Source organism: Pholcus phalangioides, unplaced genomic scaffold, assembly GCF_987345545.1.
Source record: "Pholcus phalangioides strain wild (caught in Gottingen) unplaced genomic scaffold, Ppha-v1.0 ptg000008l_1, whole genome shotgun sequence".
Taxonomy (NCBI): domain Eukaryota; kingdom Metazoa; phylum Arthropoda; class Arachnida; order Araneae; family Pholcidae; genus Pholcus; species Pholcus phalangioides.
In genome coordinates this window covers 50099081-50123470 of record NW_028301601.1, presented here as the reverse complement: position 1 = coordinate 50123470, position 24390 = coordinate 50099081, and the positions used below count along the sequence as shown (strand labels likewise).

At 40.4% G+C, this 24390-nt stretch overlaps 1 protein-coding gene across 2 annotated transcripts in view; it reads right to left on the bottom strand.

Moving 5' to 3' along the window:
* Positions 1-24112, bottom strand: part of LOC149084455 (endosome/lysosome-associated apoptosis and autophagy regulator family member 2-like) — a 59255-nt gene extending 35143 nt beyond the window's left edge. Inside the window, exon 1 of one of the 2 annotated variants that reach the window (XR_016192978.1) lies at positions 23770-24112. Coding sequence is in view for 1 of the 2 variants with exons in the window: in XM_089234857.1 (XP_089090983.1) it covers positions 23770-23880 (111 nt within the window). In the remaining variant the exon portion in view is untranslated. The remainder of the gene's footprint in view (positions 1-23769) is intronic. The other variant, XM_089234857.1, reaches the window with a different exon arrangement.
* Positions 24113-24390: the final 278 nt, after the last annotated feature.

Sequence of the window (24390 nt, the reverse complement as noted above, 5' to 3'; positions counted from 1 at the left end):
ACTATTTCTTTCCTTTACAGGAACACAATCATTTTTGAAAAGGGAAATACGGGACCTAAAGGAGGGAAGAGATTGTGGTTTGGAACAGAAAAAAAAGTGTCTGACATTGGGACGGAAACTGCACCTCCTAGTTTTTTTTTTTTTTCAAAGGAGGAGATCACCAACATAACTTCCGCCGGGGATAACAAGAAATAACCTGAGACGCCGTTGACCTTTTTTCCATAGAGTTTTAGGTTATCTATCGGGATAACAATCGAAGGCGTCAACCCTAGTTTGCAGGAGGGAGGGCAGGACCTCTGTTACTAACGAGATAAGAAATCATAGCAGGAAAAAACAAAAAATGTTCAAGCAGGACTTTGTAGTGTCATTAGGTGACTCGTTGGGGGTCAGGTTACCTGTCTGAAACAACGGAAACAACATGTTAATTCCGAAACCTCTCTTTCCTATTAGCACAGCTTGATATAGCCGCATGAAATGTGCAGCATGTAATGGATATCGCAGACCTGGATTAAGTCCATATAATATCCAATATCTACAGCATGAAAGCCTGAATGTTTAAATTTCATGGCCTCACATACTGGAAAAAGCCTTCTTCGTTAAGATCTTTGGTAGGCCTAGGAATTCTAAGGTGTCGCTTGACTGTTGATTGGAACTATTATTATGATATTCAACTATATTATTGTTCGTTCAAAATAACGGAGATGTTGCATTGAAATGGCTTGACTCGGGCACTTCGCCTCTACCCCTGAGGACAGGGATGATTCTTATTTTTGTTCCATTCACATTATAAATTTATCAAAGGTGGGACCGTTTAAAATCTTACCTGATGCTCGACAAAGGCCCGACCTCCTACATAACTTATGAGGTATAGGACTCTGGGAGGTCGTGCCTGGGGACGTGTGCAGAAAATTCATCGCCAGCAATCACCGACAAACAATTTGTCGACAAAGTGACATAGTGAGTAAGGAGATGAGCAAGTGAGTGAGTCCCTCCTATGGTCACTCACTCGGTCATTCATGTACGGATACTTACTGACCCACTCACTTGGTCGTTCATGTGATTGCTAATTCATTCACTCACTCAGTCACTCACTCGGTCACTCATTCAGTCACTCACTCGCTCTCTAGCTTATTCGCTAGCTCATTCACTGACTCTTTCAGTCACTCACTCGCTCACACATTCAGCCACTTGCTCAACACTCGGTCATTCACTAGCCGGTGAATTTTCCTATCGGTGGATTTCATATCGTAAAATTTTTCGTAAATCGCATAAGGAAACTGTCCCCGATGCCCTTGCCCGCAGCCCCTGATACAGGACTTATGTTCAGGGAACCGGGTAAATTTTTTTTTGTTTCGGCTAGTGTCATAGCCGAAATAGTGTACGGACGTGGTTCTCAAACATTAGTTACCTCGGCTCCATTGCCTCAGTCAACGTCCAGCAACGTCCGCAGCTCCCTAGAATAGTCAAACAAATATCCGCTTCGGAACACCGGACACGCACATACATCAATATCGGCAGCTCACCGCGACGCATACTTTCAGGAATCATAATCACGGGTGTATGATATGGGACCAGGCCCGATGCATATGAGTCAAAAGAAGCAATATCAATTTACTTGAATCATTTCCATTCTCAAAATACTCTTCAATCTCAAAATTACAATCCCAAATCTCAGGAATGAAATAAAAACCACAAAAAAAAATGATGAATGATTGATTAATAAGAGATCTATTTACTGCATGTTACTAGTACAGTGAACGTCGTTCTTTATACGACGTTCAAGAGGCCGAGTTTAAACGACGTATAAATGTGTAAGTCGAATAACTGTGACTTTTTCTAAAAATGACTTCCCCCGCCCCCACAGACATACAAAATATTATAAAATTCAATGTGTTTAATTGCGTCTTCTCAATTCATAAAAAAATATTTCAATCAAATTTGAGGGAAAAAGTTAAATGATATTTCAAATCACTTATAGAAATAAAATTTAGCGGAACATTACCTTTAGGACAAATGTCATTGGGTAGAAAAATTGCATTAAAATCTTCTCGACTTGGAAAAATTTCCCATCTTAGACTCATTTTTTTGGCAGTAGATGATTTGCAACCAGCAGCTTGGTCTTTGATTTGTTTCTCTGCTTTATAATCGTTTTCAAAGTTACCACAACTCTTTTTCAAGATCAACTTTCCGTCATTAATTTAAAATTCTTGTCAAATTTTTCCAAGACGGTTTTTTTAGAGAAAGCGCTTTCTATTTTCTCGACATTACGAACAATGAATTTGACTCAGCCAGCAAGCAAAGCACCACAACGAAAGAGGATTCCACAGGAAATGATCGGAAGAACTCACTGTATGTATAAGGTCCGTCCCACGAGAGTTTGCTAGGGGACGCTGGGTAAGATAATTAAAGTTAAAGATAATAAAAGTCTTTGTCAGGATCCGCGGTCGCCTCGGGGAAGCAATAATTTTTATGGCTTTCAATACAAAGGCAGAGGAACGAGCGGTTTCCTTTATGAATGACCGAACAAGTACGGATTACTTCACGCCGGCTGTGGTTTTTGCGGTTTATGTCCAACAAAGACTTTTATTAACTTTAATTATCTTACCCAGCGTCCCCTAGAGCAGGGGTCCCACGAGAGTTTGCTAGGGGACGCTGGGTAAGAAAATTAAAATTAATAAAAGTCTTAGTTGGACATAAACCGCAAAAAAAACCATAGCCGGTGTGAAGTAATCCGTACTTGTTCGGTCATTCAGGAAGACGCTCGTTCCGCTGCCTTTGTATTGAAAGCCATAAAAATTATTGCTTCCCCGAGGCGACCGCGGATCCTGACAAAGACTTTTATTATCTTTAACTTTAATTATCTTACCCAGCGTCCCCTAGCAAACTCTCGTGGGACGGACCTTTATGAGTGTATCGCATATCTTATCGGCAGACTAGTACCATCCAAATGCTTGCAATGTGTGTGGACCTTTTTATGCATCTGGGGGATAATGCTGAAAACAATCGAAGAAAAAATTTGTGAAAGGACATTTGCGAAGATGATGCCACTTCATCCATACAAAGGGATCCATACACCTTTGTATGGATAGCGGAGAGTGACATCCTCCTCGGATAAGTCGCCACCTATTGGCATTGTCAGCAATTGTGAGCTTTGACCTGAGTCACGTCCGACCGTTCACGTACGGTCCCGTTCAGTGCACACGAGCTCCAAGGAAAGATTGAGATATTCATCGCCTCTGTAGTCTAGCGGTCTAGAGCGTGGGTACGATTCCCCGCAGGGAAAAGTTGAATTTTCTTTCTCTCCAAAATATATCTTCGCATTAAGCCAGCTGTTAAAAACCTTTGAAAGGACATACGGCCGTCAAAACAACTGAAACTCGTTTCTTTTGGGGCTCGCCGCGTCTGCATATTCTCAGAAACAAGTAACAAGCAAATCACTTAAGTGTCCACTCTAAATGGCCTTCAGTCACTGCCTAGTTTGGTAAAGGTCAGCAATCACCCAAAAATTTACACTTTTTTTCGGTTGCAATATGCAAGAACTGCTGCAGCAACTCGTTTTCACTGCATACAAACATTGTGTGTAGAAATACAAACATTTCATAGATATAAATGACGTTTTTTCAAATGGTTCGAGTTCGAGTCAAAGCGAAAACGTCGAATATTTGAAATTTCGCGTCCAATAAATGAATTATTTTAATATTAAAATATATAGGAACCAATTGCGAACGATAACAAACGTCGTATAAATGTGAAAATCGTATAAATGAGCGACACATAAATGAGGTTCCACTTGTGTGTGCGTGTATCTTCTGATCTCTAATATGTTCTATGTCTTTCTTCAGATTATCTCAAAAGATTAACCGAACTTAGTCCACTCTACCTTATTAGTCTAGCGGTGACAGCTTAAATGCGATTTTCCTCGTATAGACACATATAGATAATTTGTAGTGTGTAAACACTCTGATAGTGGCTCATCTGATATATTTTTCATATGCACAGTAGAGCCTGAGTAACACAAACTAATCGGGAACGGGCAGTGTTCGGATATCCCTCAATATATATTTGCTCTTTCTTTCTATAATTTCTATTGAAATATTCGGCCCTGAGCCGTCTTAACGAATCAAAAAAAAAAAAAAAAATGAAATACCCGGGAACACGGCCCGAGACGGTGGGCTCAAGTGACTGAGGGGTGATGAAAATCTGGTACTATGATTTTCGAAAGTTAGCATGTGAATTGAGGAAGGCACTTTCGGAGCCCCAGATTATAATTTCCAGGGCGATCCATGGTGCTGTTAATATGGCCCTGCCTCAGCGCCCCCCCCCCAACTTCAACGAAAATATGTTGCTTTATCGATATCACAGATAATCTCCTTCAAAAATGATGGTGAATTGATAGTTTTAACGCATGGCCCAGTGGTCTGAGGTATACAGAGGTCCCAGGGTCGTAGCCAGACCCTGGGGAAGGGTCTGACATTTCGTCAGTCTGAGTGACATTTCGGGGGGTCGGGGGGAATGGTCCCCCAGCTTTGACAAATACACTAGAAAGGTGTGTGTGTATATATATATATATACACATTCGGGTAAAAGAACGAAGAGAATGGCAAAACCTAGGTTTTACCACTCTTCGGGCTTTTACTGTAACACATACATATTGAGTACAAGTTCTTTGACCCCTCCCCCGGAAAAAGTTGAAAATGACGGCCCTGGTCGTAGCCAGATATTTTATTCGGAGGGGGACAAATGGTATTTCGGGAGGAGGGCAAAGGGATAGAACGGTTTCGTCTTATTTGCGATGCGACCGAATCGGAAAACGTAGGGGGGGGGGCGCTGAGGCAGGGCCATATTAACAGCACCATGGATCGCCCTGGAAATTATAATCTGGGGCTCCGAAAGTGCCTTCCTCAATTCACATGCTAACTTTCGAAAATCATAGTACCAGATTTTCATCACCCCTCAGGCACTTGAGCCCACCGCCTCGGGCCGTGTTACCGGGTGTTTCATTTTTTTTTTTGATTCGTTTAGACGGCTCAGGGCCGAATATTTCAATAGAAATTATAGAAAGAAAGAGCAAATATATATTGAGGGATATCCGAACACTGCCCGTTCCCGATAGAACCGGGCTTCGATAGAACAATAGACTTACCACCCTATGTTATTCTATATATACAGTATACATATATATCTGTCCTATGTTATTCTATATATACAGTATACATATATATCTGTCCTATGTTATTCTATATATACAGTATACATATATATCTGTCCTTTTCTCACATTTTAAGTGTGCCGCCTTGCCTCATTCTTGCTACAGCCTTGTGAGAAGGTGATGCACCATGATAATGAAATCGGGAACTATATGATTTCGGAAAGTGCTGTGTGTGAAATGGTAAGCTTGCGCTTTCAGCCAGGTAAGGGCCTCAGATTATCATTTTGCACTGGTGGGAACGAGTTGTTGAAACGGGATTAAACGAAGTCCGGTGGTAACCCTCCGTGCTCAGAAATACAGTGAATGAGCGTGCTCCCAAGGTCATTGCCCTTAGATATGGACCCATGATAATTGCAATTTGCATCAACTGTAGAGGGATTTTAGAGAATTCAATGCCATTAAGGGAACCGCAGTGAATTTTTTAGTTCAAGGCATAGACTCCAGATTCTAGAACCAGGTCCATAGGCTGAAATCTTTAGCGGAGCCTCGGGCACAAGACTTTCCATGGGCTATTTACTGTGAAAGTAAAGTGTAAATATACTGTATAAAAAAAATAACTGGATTCATCTTAGGCTTCACCTTCTTCATGTGGAAGCCATGATTCAGATACTCATGATGTCATAAACAGGCCCGACTTTGACATGGAGGGAGCGAAGCCTGGGAAAAGCAAAAATTATAGGCCCTCTGCGATCAGATCAAGATTAAAGGTATTTCACAGATACGGTATTTAACATAAGAGCCCTTTTTAGCTTGAGCTACATATAAACGGGTGAAAGGGTATATTTAAATAAGGAGTTTTATGCAACACATACTGTCATAAAAATTAGTTATGCACTATTATGCTGCATTTTTATGTGTTATGTCGAAATTTTTGTTTTAAACCGTCACTCATGACACCCACGGGAAGGGGGCTGACAGGATTCCAGCCCTGGGGGCCCGGGACAATTACCATCATTTTTTGCTTTTTCATGCACTAGGGGAGGGGGGGGGGGCCCGCGAACAGTCTGCTTGGAGCCCAAAAAATATTCCAACCTAGGACCCTGCTCTAGGTGTGGGGGGGGGGGGAGTCTACGGCGTCACCCGTGAGTGAAATTTGAACTTTTTCTCTTAATTTATCAAAAACAAACATTAAAGGCCATGATAAGTATTTTAGTGAAAACCGCACCATTTTATGTCAATTATTTCCATTATTATACATTTTTAAAATGTGTCCAGGACTTCTCGTCCACCCTGTATGTTTAAATTTTGGGGTCCAAAAGAATCATGGGGCCCCCGGGCAAATAAATATCTACCTTGCTCCTGCGGAAATCGGATCCTGATCAAAAAGATGGCGTTCGACGATTTTTTTCTATTTAGCTTTCGGATGAAACGTTTTTTTCGGATTAACGGGGTTCGTATCAGCGGGGTGTCTAGTGTATGTGAGTGACCCTCCCCCCCACATTTTTTACTTCAACAATAATAAACATGGAAACTCGTGCGGAAAGGAAGACGTATACGTTATACATGTAAAAAAATACATTAAGTATGTTTCTTAAAAAGGGCTTTCCCGCTCGACATACGGCCACGCCTAGACTTGATTACAGTAAACACATGGTCTTGTGATGGGTTCAGTGCCGCGTGAGGGCGGAAACCTTTCTTTTCAATGGGAACAGATGGCCGCTATTTCACGACGACGACGATATTATTAATAATGACATACGGTTTGGCGGATCGGCGACGTGAACGGCAAACTGATATATTTTAGGTGTATTTTTCCATTTTATTTATTACGGAAGGGAGAAAAAAACGCAACGGTCGGGTGCTTGCATTTGGTGCAATGCGTACAAATTGAATGATCGCCAATCCAACATCTACACAGCCATAGACTGAAACAAGTCATATTTTTTAAGACAGGCCCGTGAAAAAAAAGGGACCATGTAGTTTACAAAATAATAATAATAACGAGAGGGGCATGTGTAGAATTAACTAGACGCGGGTTTCAGAGACTCCCATCGCATTGATTAGATCAGTCTCTCAGAGATATATAATCTCACCCACCCCCTCTCTCTCTCTGCCACCCCTTTTAATAGAGAGACGCCCCCCTCCCCAAGCCAACCCATAACCCCTTGCAATACACAGCGTTATCTTAATTGTCTTAACGGGTGGGCCAAACGGGACTCAGGGCTCTGAGTCAAATGGGGGGGGGGACCGGAGGATAATTTATTCATTGTGATATAATTTTTCCCACCATCAAATATGAAGTTTTACTAATTTTGGGGTTTTTTGGTTTCGGGGGGGGGGGGGCATGGTCTCCGCGCATCCTGAAACCGAGCTCATACGCTGTGATGTTCAACAAGTCCCGCGGGAAAAGGGTTTTTCATGAGCCATGCATAGTAAATGTAAAGTGTAAAATATTAAAAATTAATGGTATCCATCTTGGGCCCCCCCCCAGGCTGTCTTCCCATCCTGTGTGGAAGTCATATATCAAGTACCCATAATGTCATCGGAGGGGCGACGAATTGAAGAAATAAGGTGGCCAAATTTTCATATATGCCCACTATAAATCCACCTCTGCCTGGAAAGCGAGGGACTACGTCAGTGAGTGCCGTAGAGGGTTTGCCAAGGATGTGAGTGAACAAAAAAGTGTGCAAGCATATGAATGACTAAAGGAGAGATGTGGGTGACCCCTAGAGTGTTTGCAAGCATGTGGATGACCTAGAGAGTTTGCGAGCATAATGACCAAAATAGTGTGCAAGCGCATGCTGTTACATCCGGCTATATACGGGGCTCCAGAACCATGACCCAAAACTAGAGAAGGACAAAGGGAGCAACTGCTCCGAGTGGCTAACAAGAGTGACTTGGAGACAGGAGCACATTTACAGCGGGGGGGGGGGGGACTAACCAGGCCATATCCAACACCTTCTAGAGCAGAAGGTACTACTCTAGAAGGTATTGCCATATCCCAGTTCAGCCAATTTGAATTTTGAGGAATGAATGGTCAAGAAAATTAGACTAGAATGGGTAAAGTGTGGCAAAATTTGTACAGCTCACAAGCAGCAAAGCCAAAACCATCTTAAGAGCATTCGGGCACCGAATGCCAAGTAATTTTTCTAGCCCATGATACTCTTAAGATGGCCCTATCATGGGCTCCTGGGCAAGTTGATTTTTCTGAGGCCCTACCTGGTAAGTTCTCGAAAAATTCAACTACATCTAATTTTCCTGAGGCCCCTCTTCTCTTGAGACCCAGGGTCGTGCCGGGGTGGGCCCACGCGTTAAGACGGCTCTGCCCCACCCCCATTATCTGTGAGGACATATTAACGTTCGAAAATTTTAGTTAGATCTCTTTTTCATGAGACCCCTTTGCACTTGAGGTACTCGGGCCGCGCTTGGTCAGGCCCCTATTTACGGAAATTCCACCTCCGACTTTTCGCCCCCAACACGTTTTGTCCCCGGTACATATCGCTCCCAGAAATTTCATCCAACATTTCGTCTGCATTGACCGTGTGAGCGGGTGTGTGACCAATCGATTGACTGTATGATTCACCGAGTGACTCTATGAGTAATAAAGTTAATAACCGTATGAGAGTAGCCAAATGCGTGACCGTTTTAATGATTAAGCGAATGGGTGAGTAACAAAGAGAATGCGTGAGTGACCGTATGAGCGACCAATTGAAGAGGAAATTGAGTATGAACAAGTGAGTAGGTGGTGAGAGGGACCCCCCCCCCCACCCATACAGTCTCTCTTAGAGTCCCATGAGAAAGACTGTATGGGTGTGGTCACTCATACCGTCACTCCCTTGGTCACTAACCATACGGCCACTAACTTGATCATGGAAATAGTCACTCACTTGACCCCTCACATAGCCACACACTTTGTCGCTCACACGGTCATCAACTTGATAATTAATACGATCACCAACTTGATCACTCATATGGTCACTCACTCATACAGTCACTTGATCATTCATACGGTCACTCACTCATACAGTCACTTGATCATTCATACGGTCACTCACTCATACAGTCACTTGATCATTCATACGGTCCATCACTCAACCATACAGCCACTCACGCATACTCATTCAGTCACTCACTGTGGGTGCTCGTCTTTAGTTTTATATCGGAAATTTTTAATTTCTGTATCAATTCTGGGGGGTGCTCGGATCCATGTCACGAATTACCGTGGGTGCTGGAGCCCCCACAGCACCCCCGGCTCCGACGCCGCTGCAGACAGTCAACCACACACTGACTTTGTCACTCATATGGTCACTCACTCAGTCAGGGCAAGCGAAATGCCCCCCCCCCCCGGCATGCCCCGGAATGTCCGGGGACGAAATGTCGGAGGAGAAGAAATTTCCGGATCTCATCGGGTCCTCTCGTTAACGACGGCAGTGGGCAGAACCACCACCTCTGGGTGCTCTTTCTCTCTCTCTCTCTTCTTTTGTTATCAGAAACATGAACTAAAAACTGTTTCCTGTCAACCTTGAAAGGAAAAAGGTCGTGTTAGCGATGTCACGAAAGAACGTTCCTTCCAAAAAAAAGAGCGTATCTCTAGCATACACGGTAGAGTGTTTATGGATAGATAAGCAGCTGTTCCAAGATGATTGGATCCAGTCAGTATACGCTCACTGACTAGTTCGGTGGTGAGCAATAGTGGCAGCGACGGCATGGCCCCCACATGGGTGAGGGCTGACGGGGCTCCAGCCTTTTAGGCCCGGGGTGATCTTCATCATTTTTTTTGTTTTTTCACGCTATTAATTCATCCTAAAGAGGGGCCGTAAAAGTCTGGTCTGGGGGGGTCAGCCAAAGATCCCAGCCTAGTGGCCCTGCTCCAAGATGTGGGGGGGGGGCATTAGCGGTGGAGCCGGGAAGCTGCTGTGGGTGCTCGGAAATTTTTGAAACAGGTCCGAGCACCCCCCCCCCCCACCCCGGAATAAATTTAGAAATCGAAATTTCCTACATGAAATTCCAGACAAGCACAGGTTTGAAACATTCCCGACTCTCCAAGTGAACAATCACAGAAAAATCACGATAGAATGAGGTTCACTTGCTTTAAGGATGGTGTATTCATAGATTCATCATAAAACTCTTAGAATTTAATTTAATTTTTATGACCGGGAGGGGGGGGGGGTCTTCAACCTTTCATACATTGCATTTCATTAAATATGAATTTTCATTAATTTTGAGAAATTATCATTTTTTCATCAAATATGATTTTTTGTGAACTTTGAAACTGTTTTTCATTAAAATATGAGTTTAGTTGCGTGAATTCTGAATTTTTTCTTTTCATTAATTACGAGCTTGCATCAATACAAAAAAAAAATTAACAAATATCAATTTTCAGAATGTTTTTTTCCCCATCAAAAATATGAATTTTGATAAACCTTGAAATATTTCATTATCAAGTATGAAAACTGCCATCAATTCTGAAAAAATACTTATAGAAAAAAAATACTCTATCAATTTTCGGGGATTGTGAAAGAATTGTTCTCCGCCAATTCAGAAATTATTTCTTTGAATAATTTTCAAGTTATTCCTTTCGATAATTCCGAAATTACTTCTTTCAATTTTTTTTAAATTATTCTTTTTAATCAATAATCCTGAAATTATTTTGAATGAATTTTGAAATTATTTCTGATGAATTTTGAAATTATTTCTGATGAATTTTGAAATTATTTCTGATGAATTTTGAAATTATTTCTGATGAATTTTGAAATTATTTCTGATGAATTTTGAAATTATTTCTGATGAATTTTGAAATTATTTCTGATGAATTTTGAAATTATTTCTGTGATGAATGTTCAAATTATTTCTGATGAATGTTCATATTATTTCCCATTCTTTCCCGTACTAATCCTGAAACTATGTCTCATGAGTTTTGTGACTTTTGAAATTATTTTCCATGAACTCTGAAATTATTTCTGATGAATGTTCATATTATTTCCCATACTAATCCTGAAATTATTTCTCATGAGTTTTGTGACTTTTGAAATTATTTTCCATGAACTCTGAAATTATTTTCCATGAACTCTGAAATTATTTTCCATGAACTCTGAAATTATTTTCCATGAACTCTGAAATTATTTTCCATGAACTCTGAAATTATTTTCCATGAACTCTGAAATTATTTTCCATGAACTCTGAAATTATTTCTGATGAATGTTCATATTATTTCCCATACTAATCCTGAAACTATTTCTCATGAGTTTTGTGACTTTTGAAATTGTTTTCCATGAACTCTGAAATTATTCCTTTCTAGTTCTAGAATTTTTTCTCCAAAACGAAATTTGAAAAGAATGACCTCTTTTTCACTATATAATTCTGTAATAAATTTTTTCATTCACGATTTTTTTTTTTTCCACAGCATTTCTGTGTATTTCGTGACTATGTAAGCCTTTTCATCGACGGGCTACTGCGAAAAAAGCTCCGAGGGCCACATGTGGCCAGCGGGAAGTGCCAAAGCCTCCCATAGATGTGCCTCGTAGATAGTACATCTATGATGTTATGGAAGTGCCTTGAAGACCCTCTGCTCTAAGAGATCTTCAGGAATTTATGTCCATAAGGAAAGTCGATATTTCATATTTATCAGCAATTCACAGACTTTTTTAGAAGCAGTTGTGGTGTTACACACACTAGGGCCGCTAATAAACCAAACAGCTCGCTGCTGGTCTGCTTCCGCCACAGGTCTTATCAGAAATGATGGTGACACGAGGAAGTCGAAAAAACAAAACCCTAAAAGAAAATAAACACTTCCTCTCTAAGCAAGTGGAAAAAGAATGTCAGAAGTTTGTGTCTGATGGTGGTTTCTGTGCAGACTCGGATTTAGGCTTCGCCGCCTGTGGGCTAAGGCCGGGATTACACTATAAATGTTTTATAAAAGTTATTTTATAAAACTTGAAAATGCAACCAATAAGCCTAATGGTTACGTTCGAGCGAATACAACCGATAAACTTATTGGTTGCATTTTTTAAGTTGTGTAAAAGGTATTTTATCAAATTTTTAGTGTTAATCCCTGCCTAAACGAATTTTGTCGCCCTTTTCCCATTTTAGTGTAAGGCCGCGATTGAACAGAAAGTTTTGTAAAAAAGCTCTTTAATAAAACTTGGAAAGTGTAGTCAATAAGGGTATCGGTTAATTTCGAGTGAATATAACCAATACGCTTATTGGTTGTTTTTTTTAGTTTTGTAAGGCCGGGATTGCACTATAAAAGTTTCATAAAATTTAATTTATAAAACTCGAAAAATACAACCAATAAGGTGATCGGTTGCATTTGCTAGAATATTACCAATGCTTTTGGGTGCTGCATTTTTAAAGTTTTACAAAAAACTTTTACCAAACTTTTATAGTGTAATCCCGACCTAAGGCAGGGATTACACTATAAAAGTTTGATAAACGTCATTTTATAAAACTTGAAAAATGCTACCAATAAGATCATGGGTTGCATTTTCTAGAATGTAACCGATAATCTTATTGGTGGTATTTTTCAAGTTTTATAAAAGTACTTTTATTGAACTTTTACAGTGAGACCGGGATTACACTGAAAAGTTTCATAAAAGAGCTTTTATAAAAGTTGAAAAATTCAACCAATAGGCGCATCGGTTGCATTCAAGCAAATGCAAACGGTGATCTTATTGGTTGAATTTTTCACGTTTTATCAAAGAGCTTTTACAAAACTTTTATAGTGTAATCCCGCGCCCTAAGAGATCTTTTTATCAAATTTTTATACTGTAATCCTGGCCCAATTTTTTTACCACTTATTCCTCAAATGCCCGCTCCTGTTAATACGCTGTCACTCTTTTTTGCCACTCGCATGCTTTCGTATTGTTTAGGTCCCTTCTATGCTCACACATTGTCTAGGTCACTTTTTTGGTCATTCACATGCTTGCATACTGTTTCGGTCACACACGTGCTTGTACATTGTTTTGGTCACTCCCATGCTTACACACGCTGTAAGCCTCTCTTTTAGTCACTCCCATGATAACACGCTCTCTAGGGTCATCACTCTTTTAGTCACTCCCATGATAACACGCTCTCTAGGGTCATCACTCTTTTAGTCATTCACATGATTGCACACTGTTTTGATCACTCTTTTCTTCTTTTTTCTTTCAAACCGAGCATAACTCAGGTCTATCGCCATGGGAAATTTACTACCTGACAGTCTGAGTGCGTATCTAGTGTTGAGTATGATTTTTCAGTGCTGCCATCTATATCTCAGAAGTGAAGAGAATGAAGTGTAATGACTGAATATTTGTACTGTTTGTAGGTCTGTTGCTCTCTGTGGCGAGACTTTTTAACGGGGAGATCGGCTCGTATTTGTGCCTTGAAGTTGGGAACCGCAGGAAACCAACTTCAGCCGATCACCACTGTGGCGACGGTGAGCTCGAAACCGGGTCCTCGCGATATTTTGCGAGTGTTTATATGTCTGTATATTATGCTTATATATATCTCTTATATATATGTGTCTATAGTTAATTGTGGGCTCCCTTCTTATCCTGCTGGCGGCGTGCGTATGCACCTGCCCATGTAACCTCAACTTTTTGTCTTCTTACCCGCTGGTGGTCTTTTGGTGCTTAGTGATCTGGACATTGCATCGCTCTTCCACCATGGCCCAAACCCTCTAGGTGACCAGCTTGTATTCCCTATGGGGACAGAGCGGGGACCATGGTCGGTTTCGGGTTCCCACGATGTGAGTCCGTCACTATGACCACTCGACCACCACGTTTTGGTCACTCACAAGCTGCACACACAATGTAAGTCACTCTTTTGGTCGGTCACTGACTCTCTCTCTCTTTAGGTGGTATCTATCTCTTGTATAACATCTCGTAGCCTAGTTTATTTTTGTGAAAATGTGAAATTTCATGTTAAATTCTGTAAGCGATGTCCAATACCCCGATTTTCTTCAAAATTCTATTTCTCATCACCCTACACACACACACACATACGCGAACTGACAAACAAAAACGGTCTACTCTTTTCTTCTTCATAGGCCTATGGGGGGCCCGTTTGTAATCCCACCCATCAGCCATTAGGGCTGGGCGTGGAGAGCAACAATTTGATTCTGGTCTGGAATTTTGAATCATTTATTTAAATCAAAAAAAAATTACTATTCAAATATTATATAACTGTTTGGACATTAAATTGGCAAGATATTTAATTACTACAATAGATGCTCATTATAACGACCCTCCGACCCCTCCCCCTCCTCGTTTTTGTTGTTTTTTCCAAAGAAGTGAATAAAGCCCGTCGTTGAATGAGTTTGACCTTGCCTGAAGAAGAAAGGGTATGAAGATAGTTTTAAAGAGATCAAGCGTTGCCACTTCTACGGAAAACCCGATAGTTAACAAGCGCCATCACTGGAAACTCTTCTTACCATTCTGTTTTCATTTTCTCAATTGTTGCTTTCTCCCACTTCCCTGGTGGTTTATTTTCCTACATTGTTCTAAATTTATTGCACAATTTCATTTAATTTCTCAATAGGAAAACATCGAATATAGAACAAGTGAATTTATTTTGCAGCACGTAGAAACCTACAGAAATCTAGGTTTTTGCCGTTAATATAGTGTTTTGGTAAATGGAATGAACATATTATATTATGTATTTACATTGTGGTTTTTTTTTACACATTTCTATTACGATATTGTAGCAAAATATGAAAGAATTTTTTCTTTATGTCCCACCAATAAAATACACAATTTTCCGGAGAAGCTAAATTTTATAATTTTTTAAAACGTTCGATACGAAGACCTCCCAGTATAACGTTTTCCGTGGAATGAAGAGGCGGCGATGGTTATAACGGGCGTCGGCTGAATTATTAAAATATCGAATTATAAAATTTTTTACCATTTCAAAAATTTTAACTAAAATTATCGTTGTGCGAAAAAAACGAAGTCATTTTTCGTTTAATCTCTGTACCCTGGGCTAGATATTCGTCAGCCTGGGACTTGTTGATTGCCTCAAAATGGATGGTTTTGAATTTTCAACGTGTTCCCGCAACAGGTCGATTGCCTTAAGATTACGAAATATCTCAAACCTATTATTTGTGCGTGCTGAGTAACCAGTAATCATATATAAAAATTAGGGCTGGGAATCGATTTAAATTGTTAACTGGTTAATCAAAAAATTTTAATCGATTAATCGAATATTTTTTGACCAAATAATATTAATATAATGCTATAAAAATATATTTTATTCACTTCACTCACCGATTTGGTGATGTAAACAAATGTAGGAATAGGTTAAAAAATTAAGGCTGCCAGCTGCAAGAAATTTGATATGCTGAACATAATTGACTAAACTTGTGATTTCTTCATTTGGATCTTGTCGTTTTTTTTAAAAAAAAATCGGTTAGTTTTGGTTATTATTCACTGATTTCGAAACTACTTTCGTTTATACTGTTTTGCTTGTTTTCCTGGAAACTCCTCTCGAGTAGTATTTGTGAAGAGATGAGCTGATGCTTCCAAGAATACGGAAAACTACTGTTCATAGTGGAGACAATAAATTTTTGTAGTCTTTTAAAACTCCTTTGATATAGAACTTTCACAGCGACACACCTACACTCCTATCAAACTCAATTTGAAAGTAAAATAATCAGTTTTCATTGAATCTAATTTGATCAAAATATTGATTCAAATATTTTTAAATATGGTCATTTATCCAAAATTTTCTGTGTATAGAACATGATTTTTATGACATTGTGAGATCCGTGATGACCCTCCACGACGAAAGCGTGAGAAGGGTCAAGGGTCAGATAGGGGGGACTGGACAGCTGCATATCAGGAGCCGAGGGACGGAAGAGAGAGAGGTGGACAAGGAGAGGAGGTGACAAAAAAGAGAGACATTCTAGGAGGGGAACGTACAAACGAAAGGATGTACAAGCAGTTCATATGAAGAGCTGGCTAACCAAATTATACATACGATGCAATAAGTGTACATAATTAACATATATATACATTAATTAAAAAAGGAAAATGCACATAGCAAAAAAAGTGTGGTTCTTCCCGTGTTTCGGTTGCGTCTTTATTATAGACATCTAATCGGTTTTTTCAAAGAAAAATCGAGTTAATTCACAAACTTTTATCAAAAATTTTAATCGAACTGATCGAGTCGATTAACTCAACTAAAGTCAACTTTTTAACTGCGATTAACAACTGATAGATTAATCGATTAATCGGACCAACCCTAATAAAAACTATGTGCAATTTGGTTAGGAATCGAAATAGCGAATTATAATGTGTTGATGTGCATTGATGACACAAAAAAATGTTTTACTAGCGCCAGCCGCTGTCGATTTAAAACCCTAATTTCTGAATTGATGCATATTTAAGCAATATGTTTATCTCCGTATTTTTTTTTGGCGGGGGGGGGGGGGAGGAGAGGAGGGTAAATTTTCATTGTGAGTTATATAGTTTTAACAAAATTTATTTTATTTTATTTTAGTTTAACCAGAGTGAAATTCCATGCTGTCAAATATCGGTTACAATAATTTTTATTCATTTTGTTCTCGTGGAGCTGAATCACGGAAATCACTATTAACGTCCGTTTTAAGTTTTAGTTTCGATAATTACGCGTTCCTATTTTTTATTTAGGAAATTCTCTATCGATATCTTAAATCATCCCCCCCCCCCATCCAAAGGGGGTCGTGGCCAACAATTTGGGAACCACTGTATCAAGGTAATAGAGGTGAAGAAAGAAAACTCTTTTCAGATAGCGCCAAAATATTATTTGCCTCAGGACGCAGAATTTCTAGGACCGGCCCTGCTCACATGCTTGCACACGCTCAAGGTCACTCTTTTGATTGCTCACTGGCATGGTTCTTTGCTGGGTCACTCTTTTGATCACATTTACACCTTTATGCATTAAGTCATTCTTTTGGTCATTCAAATACTTGCATGCATTCTAGGTCACTGTTTTTTGGCATTTACATGCTTGCTCACTCTCGAAGTCACTCTTTTTCTCACTCACGTGCTTGAAAACTCTCTAGGTCACTTTCTTAGTCACTCACTGATAAAATAGTTTGATGATTATAATGATAATAGTTTATATTTTCATAACATAATTATATTATGATAATTATGGCGTAAGTTATAAATATTCATCTCACATATTTGTCGGGTTTATCGTTTTGTCCGCAATTTTTTTTTTTTTTTTTGGAATTTCAATCACAATTGGTGATAGTACCTACTTCTGACAATGTTTTTGACACCAATTGGCGACGCCCCGTATTTCAATGATTATTATTTAAGATCCCAGTTTACAATATTTTACTCCATGAAATATGGTCCCTTGAATATTGTTTTCGTGAAATACCTACATTCTTTTTATTGTGATTTGTAGCGGTCCTTTATTTTCACCCCTTCGACAATTTTGTTAGTAATTAGAAAATTGCACTTAAATTAATAAATTATGAGTTTTGGTGAAATTTAGTGACCCACCCCCATCAGCAAATTTTCGCCACCTCTGCCCCCTCCTGACGCATATTAGGATCAGAGACGTAAGCAGGGAGGGTTGGCATAGCGAGGCTCCTATCCCCTCCCCCTCCCGTCAGACGACCAAAAGTTTATTTTTTTATGCAAAAAATATTTGAAAAAAAAAAATTAAATTTCGGGAGCAAATACCTTAACACATAATTGTCAGCATAATCAATTTCTGTTAATTTCAATTCCATTTGGAGGCTAAGAACACAAAATTTCTTTGCGACCAAGAAATTCATTGCGACCCACACTCTAAACCATATATGTTAAATCCATGGCCCGCGAACCAAATGTGGCCCTTGGGGTTATCTGATGTGGCCTGCCACTTCAAACCTAATTTTGTGAAAATGAACTAAGCAACACATTTATAGACCGCTTAGTTCATTTTCACAAAATTAGGTTGCGAACAGTGGCGCAATTCCAGAGCATTTAAGCGGCCCGTGACATCATTGTCAGATCACTCACAAGTAGGCCCGAGCACTTAAGCAGCCCGCGACACATGTCTAGAGCCCTTGAGAGGGGGGCCCGGACACATTTCCAGATTATTTGAAGGATCCGGGGAACATTTAGAGATCATTAAAGTGGCTGTGTAGAGGACTTATCAATAGGGAGAATGTTAGTTCAGGTGCCCACAAACTAGCGAAAGGATTTTCTCGTTTTTGGCACACCGTGTGTCACTAAGAATATTCCATATTTTTATAAAGGGTGGTGATGACGTCAGCATCAACCCCCCCCCCCCCCACCACGTCAGCAAAAGTCCACAAACCCGAAACCCCCTCCCTCATCGATACTGACGTAGTACAGTCAAACCGCGTTAATGAGTCACTCTTGGGAGAACAAAAATATGACTTAGTAAGCGGAGTGACTCGTTAAACTGAGTAAGCCATAGCGTGTCAATTCCTGTCTGAGGACAATTGGGACTTCCAAAATAAGTGATCCGGTCAGCGGAGTGACGCGTTAACCGGGTGACGCACTATCCAGGTTTGACTGTACTTGAATGACCCCCTATCCCGTATTTAGTACCGCAATTCCCCTGCATTCTCCTCGATGGTGTATGGTGAATCTAGGTGTGAAGATATAATTTCATTTTTTACCCATAGGGACATTACTAATATCAATTACAACAGGTGAGTAATTTTGTCAAGTCCGGACCACCTATGCCATCGTCGCGGACCATAGATTGAGAAATGTATGAAGTGAAATGTATGCTGCATATCAGATGCATGATGGAAAAAGAGTACAGTCACACTGCTCCTGAAAGCTGGCAGAGGACCTATCAGTTCTTCGAAACGCACCCACCTTCCTCGTCGTGTCGGGCAGCTCGTTCCTTTTTTATCAATCGAAAATATCATTGACAGGTGTTCAGCTTCTCATCAGAAACACCTGTACCAGAATCGAGACCACTTGCAATGCAGGGGAAAAGCCTCTCTCCGTTATATTATTATTGTCATCATCATCATTGTTTGCTTTCACCAACATCCACTCCTTTTGTCACATCACCCGCAGATGATCACGTGATTTCCATTATTATAATATGCTGCCGCGATAGATTAAGCCAATTTTTTTCCTCTCTGAAAAAAGAGCCACCATAATTCTTATTTACCTTCCCATATTGGCACTGTTTGATAAGATTCCACCTCCCGTTTTGAGATCAGTGGCGTATGCAGGAAAGGGGGCATAGGGGAGAATCAGTACCCCTTTATCCTAGAAGACTGTAAAAACAGAGGATTTTTTTTTTTAAATTATATTTTAGTAAGCACACTTTAAAAGCTGTTTTCATCAATTTTCTACAATTTCAAATTCTACGGGCATTTTTTGAAGGTTTTCAACCCTTTCATGTATAGGCTTTTAGCAACAAAGAAGCGTCCGTGATAAAACTGGTTTTCTGGTTCGTATGTTAGAAACGGAAGGGGAAAAAATGGGGGAAGTTCGGTAAATTTCTCTTTCTCCCCCCCCCCCCCTGTTTTCTCTTTCTCTTTTATATACAGGGTGTCCTGTAAGTCCTAACTCGGCTCAAAATGTGGCCAGGTACCACTCTGTATCTTTTTCACGAGTGAAAACACAGTGTGTCTATCCTAAACTAAAAAAAAAAAAACCGATTTTGATACTGTTCCCCCGTCCTCTAACTTCCAATTAGAATGTTGTTGCCCTGTTTCTCTTGTGTGTGTGTGTGTGTGTGTGTGTGAGGCAAACAATCAGAAAAAAATCCATGTTTCTAATTAAGTACAATATCAGCTGAGATATTTGGATTTAAAAAATCGGAGAAAAGTTATGAAAGAATAGTATAAATGAGGGAAAGATGCGGTGTTCGTTGGTTTGAGCTGTTCTTTCCTCAACTTTGTTCCAATTTTTGAATTAAAAAATATATCGGCGAATATTGCACTTGGAAAATCCCCGGAGCTAGGCAAGGAAAAAGTAAAAAGGACTTTGCCGTGCACCAGAGCATTAATGTTCGTTTCATTCGTCACACCGTTTCTTCGGCTGAGATCCCAGCCTGATTAGTCCTCGCTCCACAAGGTCATGTGGAAAATTTGTGAAACACAATAAAATGCTTTATTTTATGCTGCTTCTCTGTCCTTATTGGTTGTCCTCACTTTTAGCGTATCTACCGCCGGTGATTTTCATGCTACAGTTGCCGTTCGAACGCTATTTAGTGTTTTTCAGTATGGAGATCGCATTCCAATACAAAAAACTTGGTGTTGCCATTTGATATTTTCGAAATTTTCTCACTGTAACCGTAACTGTTAGAGTGACACTGTTGTTTTCCATATCATTCTTGAGCGCATACATCAAAATACCTTATGCCAAAATTTCATTCAGTTTCTGTGAATGGTATGATAGTTAGGGGCCCATGTGTCGGGATAGTTTTTTTATAATCACCCTGTACTTATATAATGCAGGGTGGGCAGAAAAAGTCCGTAAAAACATTAAAAATGAATAAAAACCGGAACAAGTGGAATAAAAAACGGTTTTCAGGGTTAGCATCGCTCATGGGTCACGGAAAAGTTTTTCAGACAGGAAAAAAATGGAAAACAGGCAATAGGTGGCGGTGACGTACACAAGTCAAACAAAAGAGACGCAAATAACGAACAGAATGCCTCCAAATCGTTTATTACAGCCGTATGTGTTCCACGTGACCAGCACCACAGGGAATAACACATTGCAGGCGAGTCACAAATCCAGCAATGACAGAGTGTAGCAGGTCCACATACGATTTACAACGGTGAACTAATTGTGGATTAGGAGCGCAAGTTCTTATAACCTAGAAGTCTCGTTTGCATATTTCCACCGAAGTCGCCTCCTATCGGCTGTTTTTTGAGGGAGTTTTTTTTTCCATCTTAAAATTCCTGGGGAATTTTTGAAGTTTCTGCGGACTTTTGGCACACCCTGTAACCCTCTCTGAAGGGCGATCTCTGTAAATGTGTCTAGATGAGCGTGAAAAAAATTGCCCTTCTCACAAAAAAAATACATTTTAGACCATGGTTTCCCAAACTTTTTTGTCTCTCCATCGTCCCCTTCTTCAGAAATTTTTTTCTCCCATCGCCCCCAACGCAATCTGACCCATAGAATCCTATGTTATACCCGTAGCTTCTACCCCCATCCCGCAACAATCCATCGCCCCGAAGGGGGCGTTAACGCCCAAGTTGGGAATCACTGTTTTAGACCAACCACTGTTACGGTAAAAAAGAAAAGTGCATTTACATCGTGCATTGGGTTCCCAACTGGTATTCCGTGGATCCGCAGGATACCGTCATGCCTTTTCTGAGGTTTCGATTTTATCAAAAGCTATAGAGTGGCATAAAGATTAGCAGTCGTCGCGGACCATAGGTTGAAAAATGTTGCATTATAGATGTATGAAGAAAAAGAGTGCAGTAACTATCAAAGCGTATCACTATGGGAATCAAAGCGACAGGGAGTTGCTCGAGACCAGTGTTCCTTAACCTTTTTTTTGCTCGTGGCGCCATTTGAACCATATTTTTTTCTCGTGGCTCCCCTGTCTTACCCAGATTCTTCGACCCTCACTCATCTAGAAGCAAGATCCTTTATGCGTATTGAAGTGATTTTTCAGTGAATTACTGAACGAAAATTTTGCAAATAAGATTAGACTCCAGACCACCGGGCTAGAATTTATTGAGCTCCCCACTAGTACTATTCAGGGCCGCCTCAACATCATGGGCCCCCTAAGCAAATTGATGCTATGGTAGTCCCATACTTAGCTGGAAATAAACAGCCTACACATTTCCTACTTATTTTCAAAATTTGTTGTACTATACAAAATATCATGAGGTGGGGTCATTTATGGACATGACACCCTCACAAGAGTGGGAGCCCGGGGGCCTGACATGGTTTTCATCATTTTTTGTTTTTCACACTATAATTTAGTATAGAGGGGTATGTGAAAAATTTAGCTGGGGGGGGGGGCCTGCGAAAAACCCCTTCCTCTTAGAGAACCTGCTGCAAAATGTAGGTAGTGAGGCCCGGATGGTCCATGCCCTAAGATGGCCCTGGTTTTATGGGTGGTTTCTGTAAGTTATAGTCACTAATATATAAAAGCTTTTTTTTAAATTATTTCTTCACACCTTAATTTTTCTTCTCAGCTCTTTGCAGCGCTACAAACCCCCTATTTTGGCCCCTTTCTACATTTTCTTCCGTGGGCCTCTTGAACTTGAAGTATCCCAGTACCACTAGGGGGGGCATATGTTCCCCGGTTAAGAACCACTGCTCTAGACCAACTTAAACGGGTTTGGAGCATGTACAAATGAATGGAGCATGACGTTTATCGTTGGCAAGTATATGGTCGCTTATTTTGGTTCGAACATCCCACGTATCTCTTACGAGTTGCATGTGTCACTATCCTGGGTGCAACTGGGGGTGACCAATTTGAAAACTGACAAGCGGCTGAGGTTTTCTGAACATTGTTCAGCAGTGGTCAAAAAATCATCTATTGATATATCATTTCATGTACTACAAGTGGGGAAGTGCGTGTGTCGTGGGGGGGGGGGTTGAAGTTGTATGAGGGGTCCTGCTGCTGGTTGGCTTGTGGTTTGGCGTGGGTCGTTTGCTGGTCTTGGATGTCATTGGATTTTTCCACCGTGGCCCACGTCTCCTGAGACGGACCAGCTTGTATCCCCTAGTGGGATAGAGCAGAGGTCACGATTGTTCTGGTGGTGGTAAAAAAAAACTGAACAGAATGCTTCTAGTTCTTCTAAAGTCATTTTTCCGCTTTTTCGACGCTTAGTTCGTCCTGGACCGGAGTATGTTGTTAGGTTTTGGGAGACCATACCTACAGAGGGACATAGACATGGGTGAAGGGGTACGGAGAAGAGCTACGCGTGTCCTTATTGGCACACGAACCTTGAGTTATGAAGAGAAACTTTTTTTGAATATGTTTACATTTTTTGGATGAACGCAGGTGTCGGGGAGATATGACCGAAGTGTTCAAAATTTTTAGCGGGATGGATAGGATGGACCCTGAATTATTAGTACACCGTCAATCGACTACTTGTATTTTTAATTGAGTTGCTGTATTTTAGTAATATATGGCATCCATATTTGTTATGGGCATTTTTTTTCAGCCACCTCGTTGGGCATTTTGCCTGTTGTGGCCTTGTATATCAAAGGTTCCACGTAAACAAAAGAAGTTGATCCCTCTGCTATAAAACCTATCAGTACAGGGGGCCACCCTTTCCCCTCCCGCTAACGTATGAAAATACTAAAGCGCAAAAAATTAGAATATTTCACATCTTATGCAATAAAACTCCTGTGAAGCAATGCCGCCTCGGCATCACGGAATACACACAATGTGGAAATCTTTTTTAATGACAAGGCTTTCTGCCGATTTTCAGCAGGTGCAAACTAAAGGATATAGGGAGACGTGTTCCATTGAGAAATCAAAATTACAGAATACGCAGTATCTGGGATTGTCAATGCTAAAATACGAGGTTTTTAAGGAAGCGAGATATCTCGTCAGTGCCGCTTAAAGGATTAACGGGTAGATTTTCCGAGAAACCAAAAATGACACTCTTTGAAAAATTTTCGCCTTCAAACACCAAAGAAATAGATTAAAATAAATCCAAGAGAAAATTAGAGAAATATGGAGAGGTAACTCACCGGCATACATGTTGGTAGCTCATCTCCTCTGCAGAGCTTCGATGCCACGCACAGAAGCCCAACCAGCAAAAATGACCACCGGGGTTTACGGACAGGCTGCAGATGCAACATATTACCTGCACGGAAACGGTTCGGCGCGGAACATCAAAAATAAGCTAATCTTGATGTCTTTTTCTTCTTGTTGCAAAAAAAGCTGTTTTTCGCAAACAGCTTTTTATTACGCGAAAATGTTAAATGCTTGGGGGTGAAGCCTAACGCATTGTGTCAGTTCCCTTTAAACAAGATGAATCCGTGCTTCTTTGGAAGACAGCCTTCCTCTCTGAATACCCGCATGCGCGTAATCGTGGTCGATAATAGCAATAGGTTTCTTTCCTGTGTTTTTTTTTTTTTTTTACCCGTAGAATGCCGAAATGTCGCCAACAATGCGTTGATTAATCGCCAATCGGGCAAGAAATAAAAATACGTACTGAACTATACAGTACAAACTGTACAGGTGTCACCAAAGCGTATTAAAGAGGTATAATCAAAGCGTCTTTAATACGCTTTGGGTATAATCTTAATGAGTGACACGCTTTGGGTGATCTAAACCCTTGCACCTTTTGGCTTTGGGAATATCCCAAA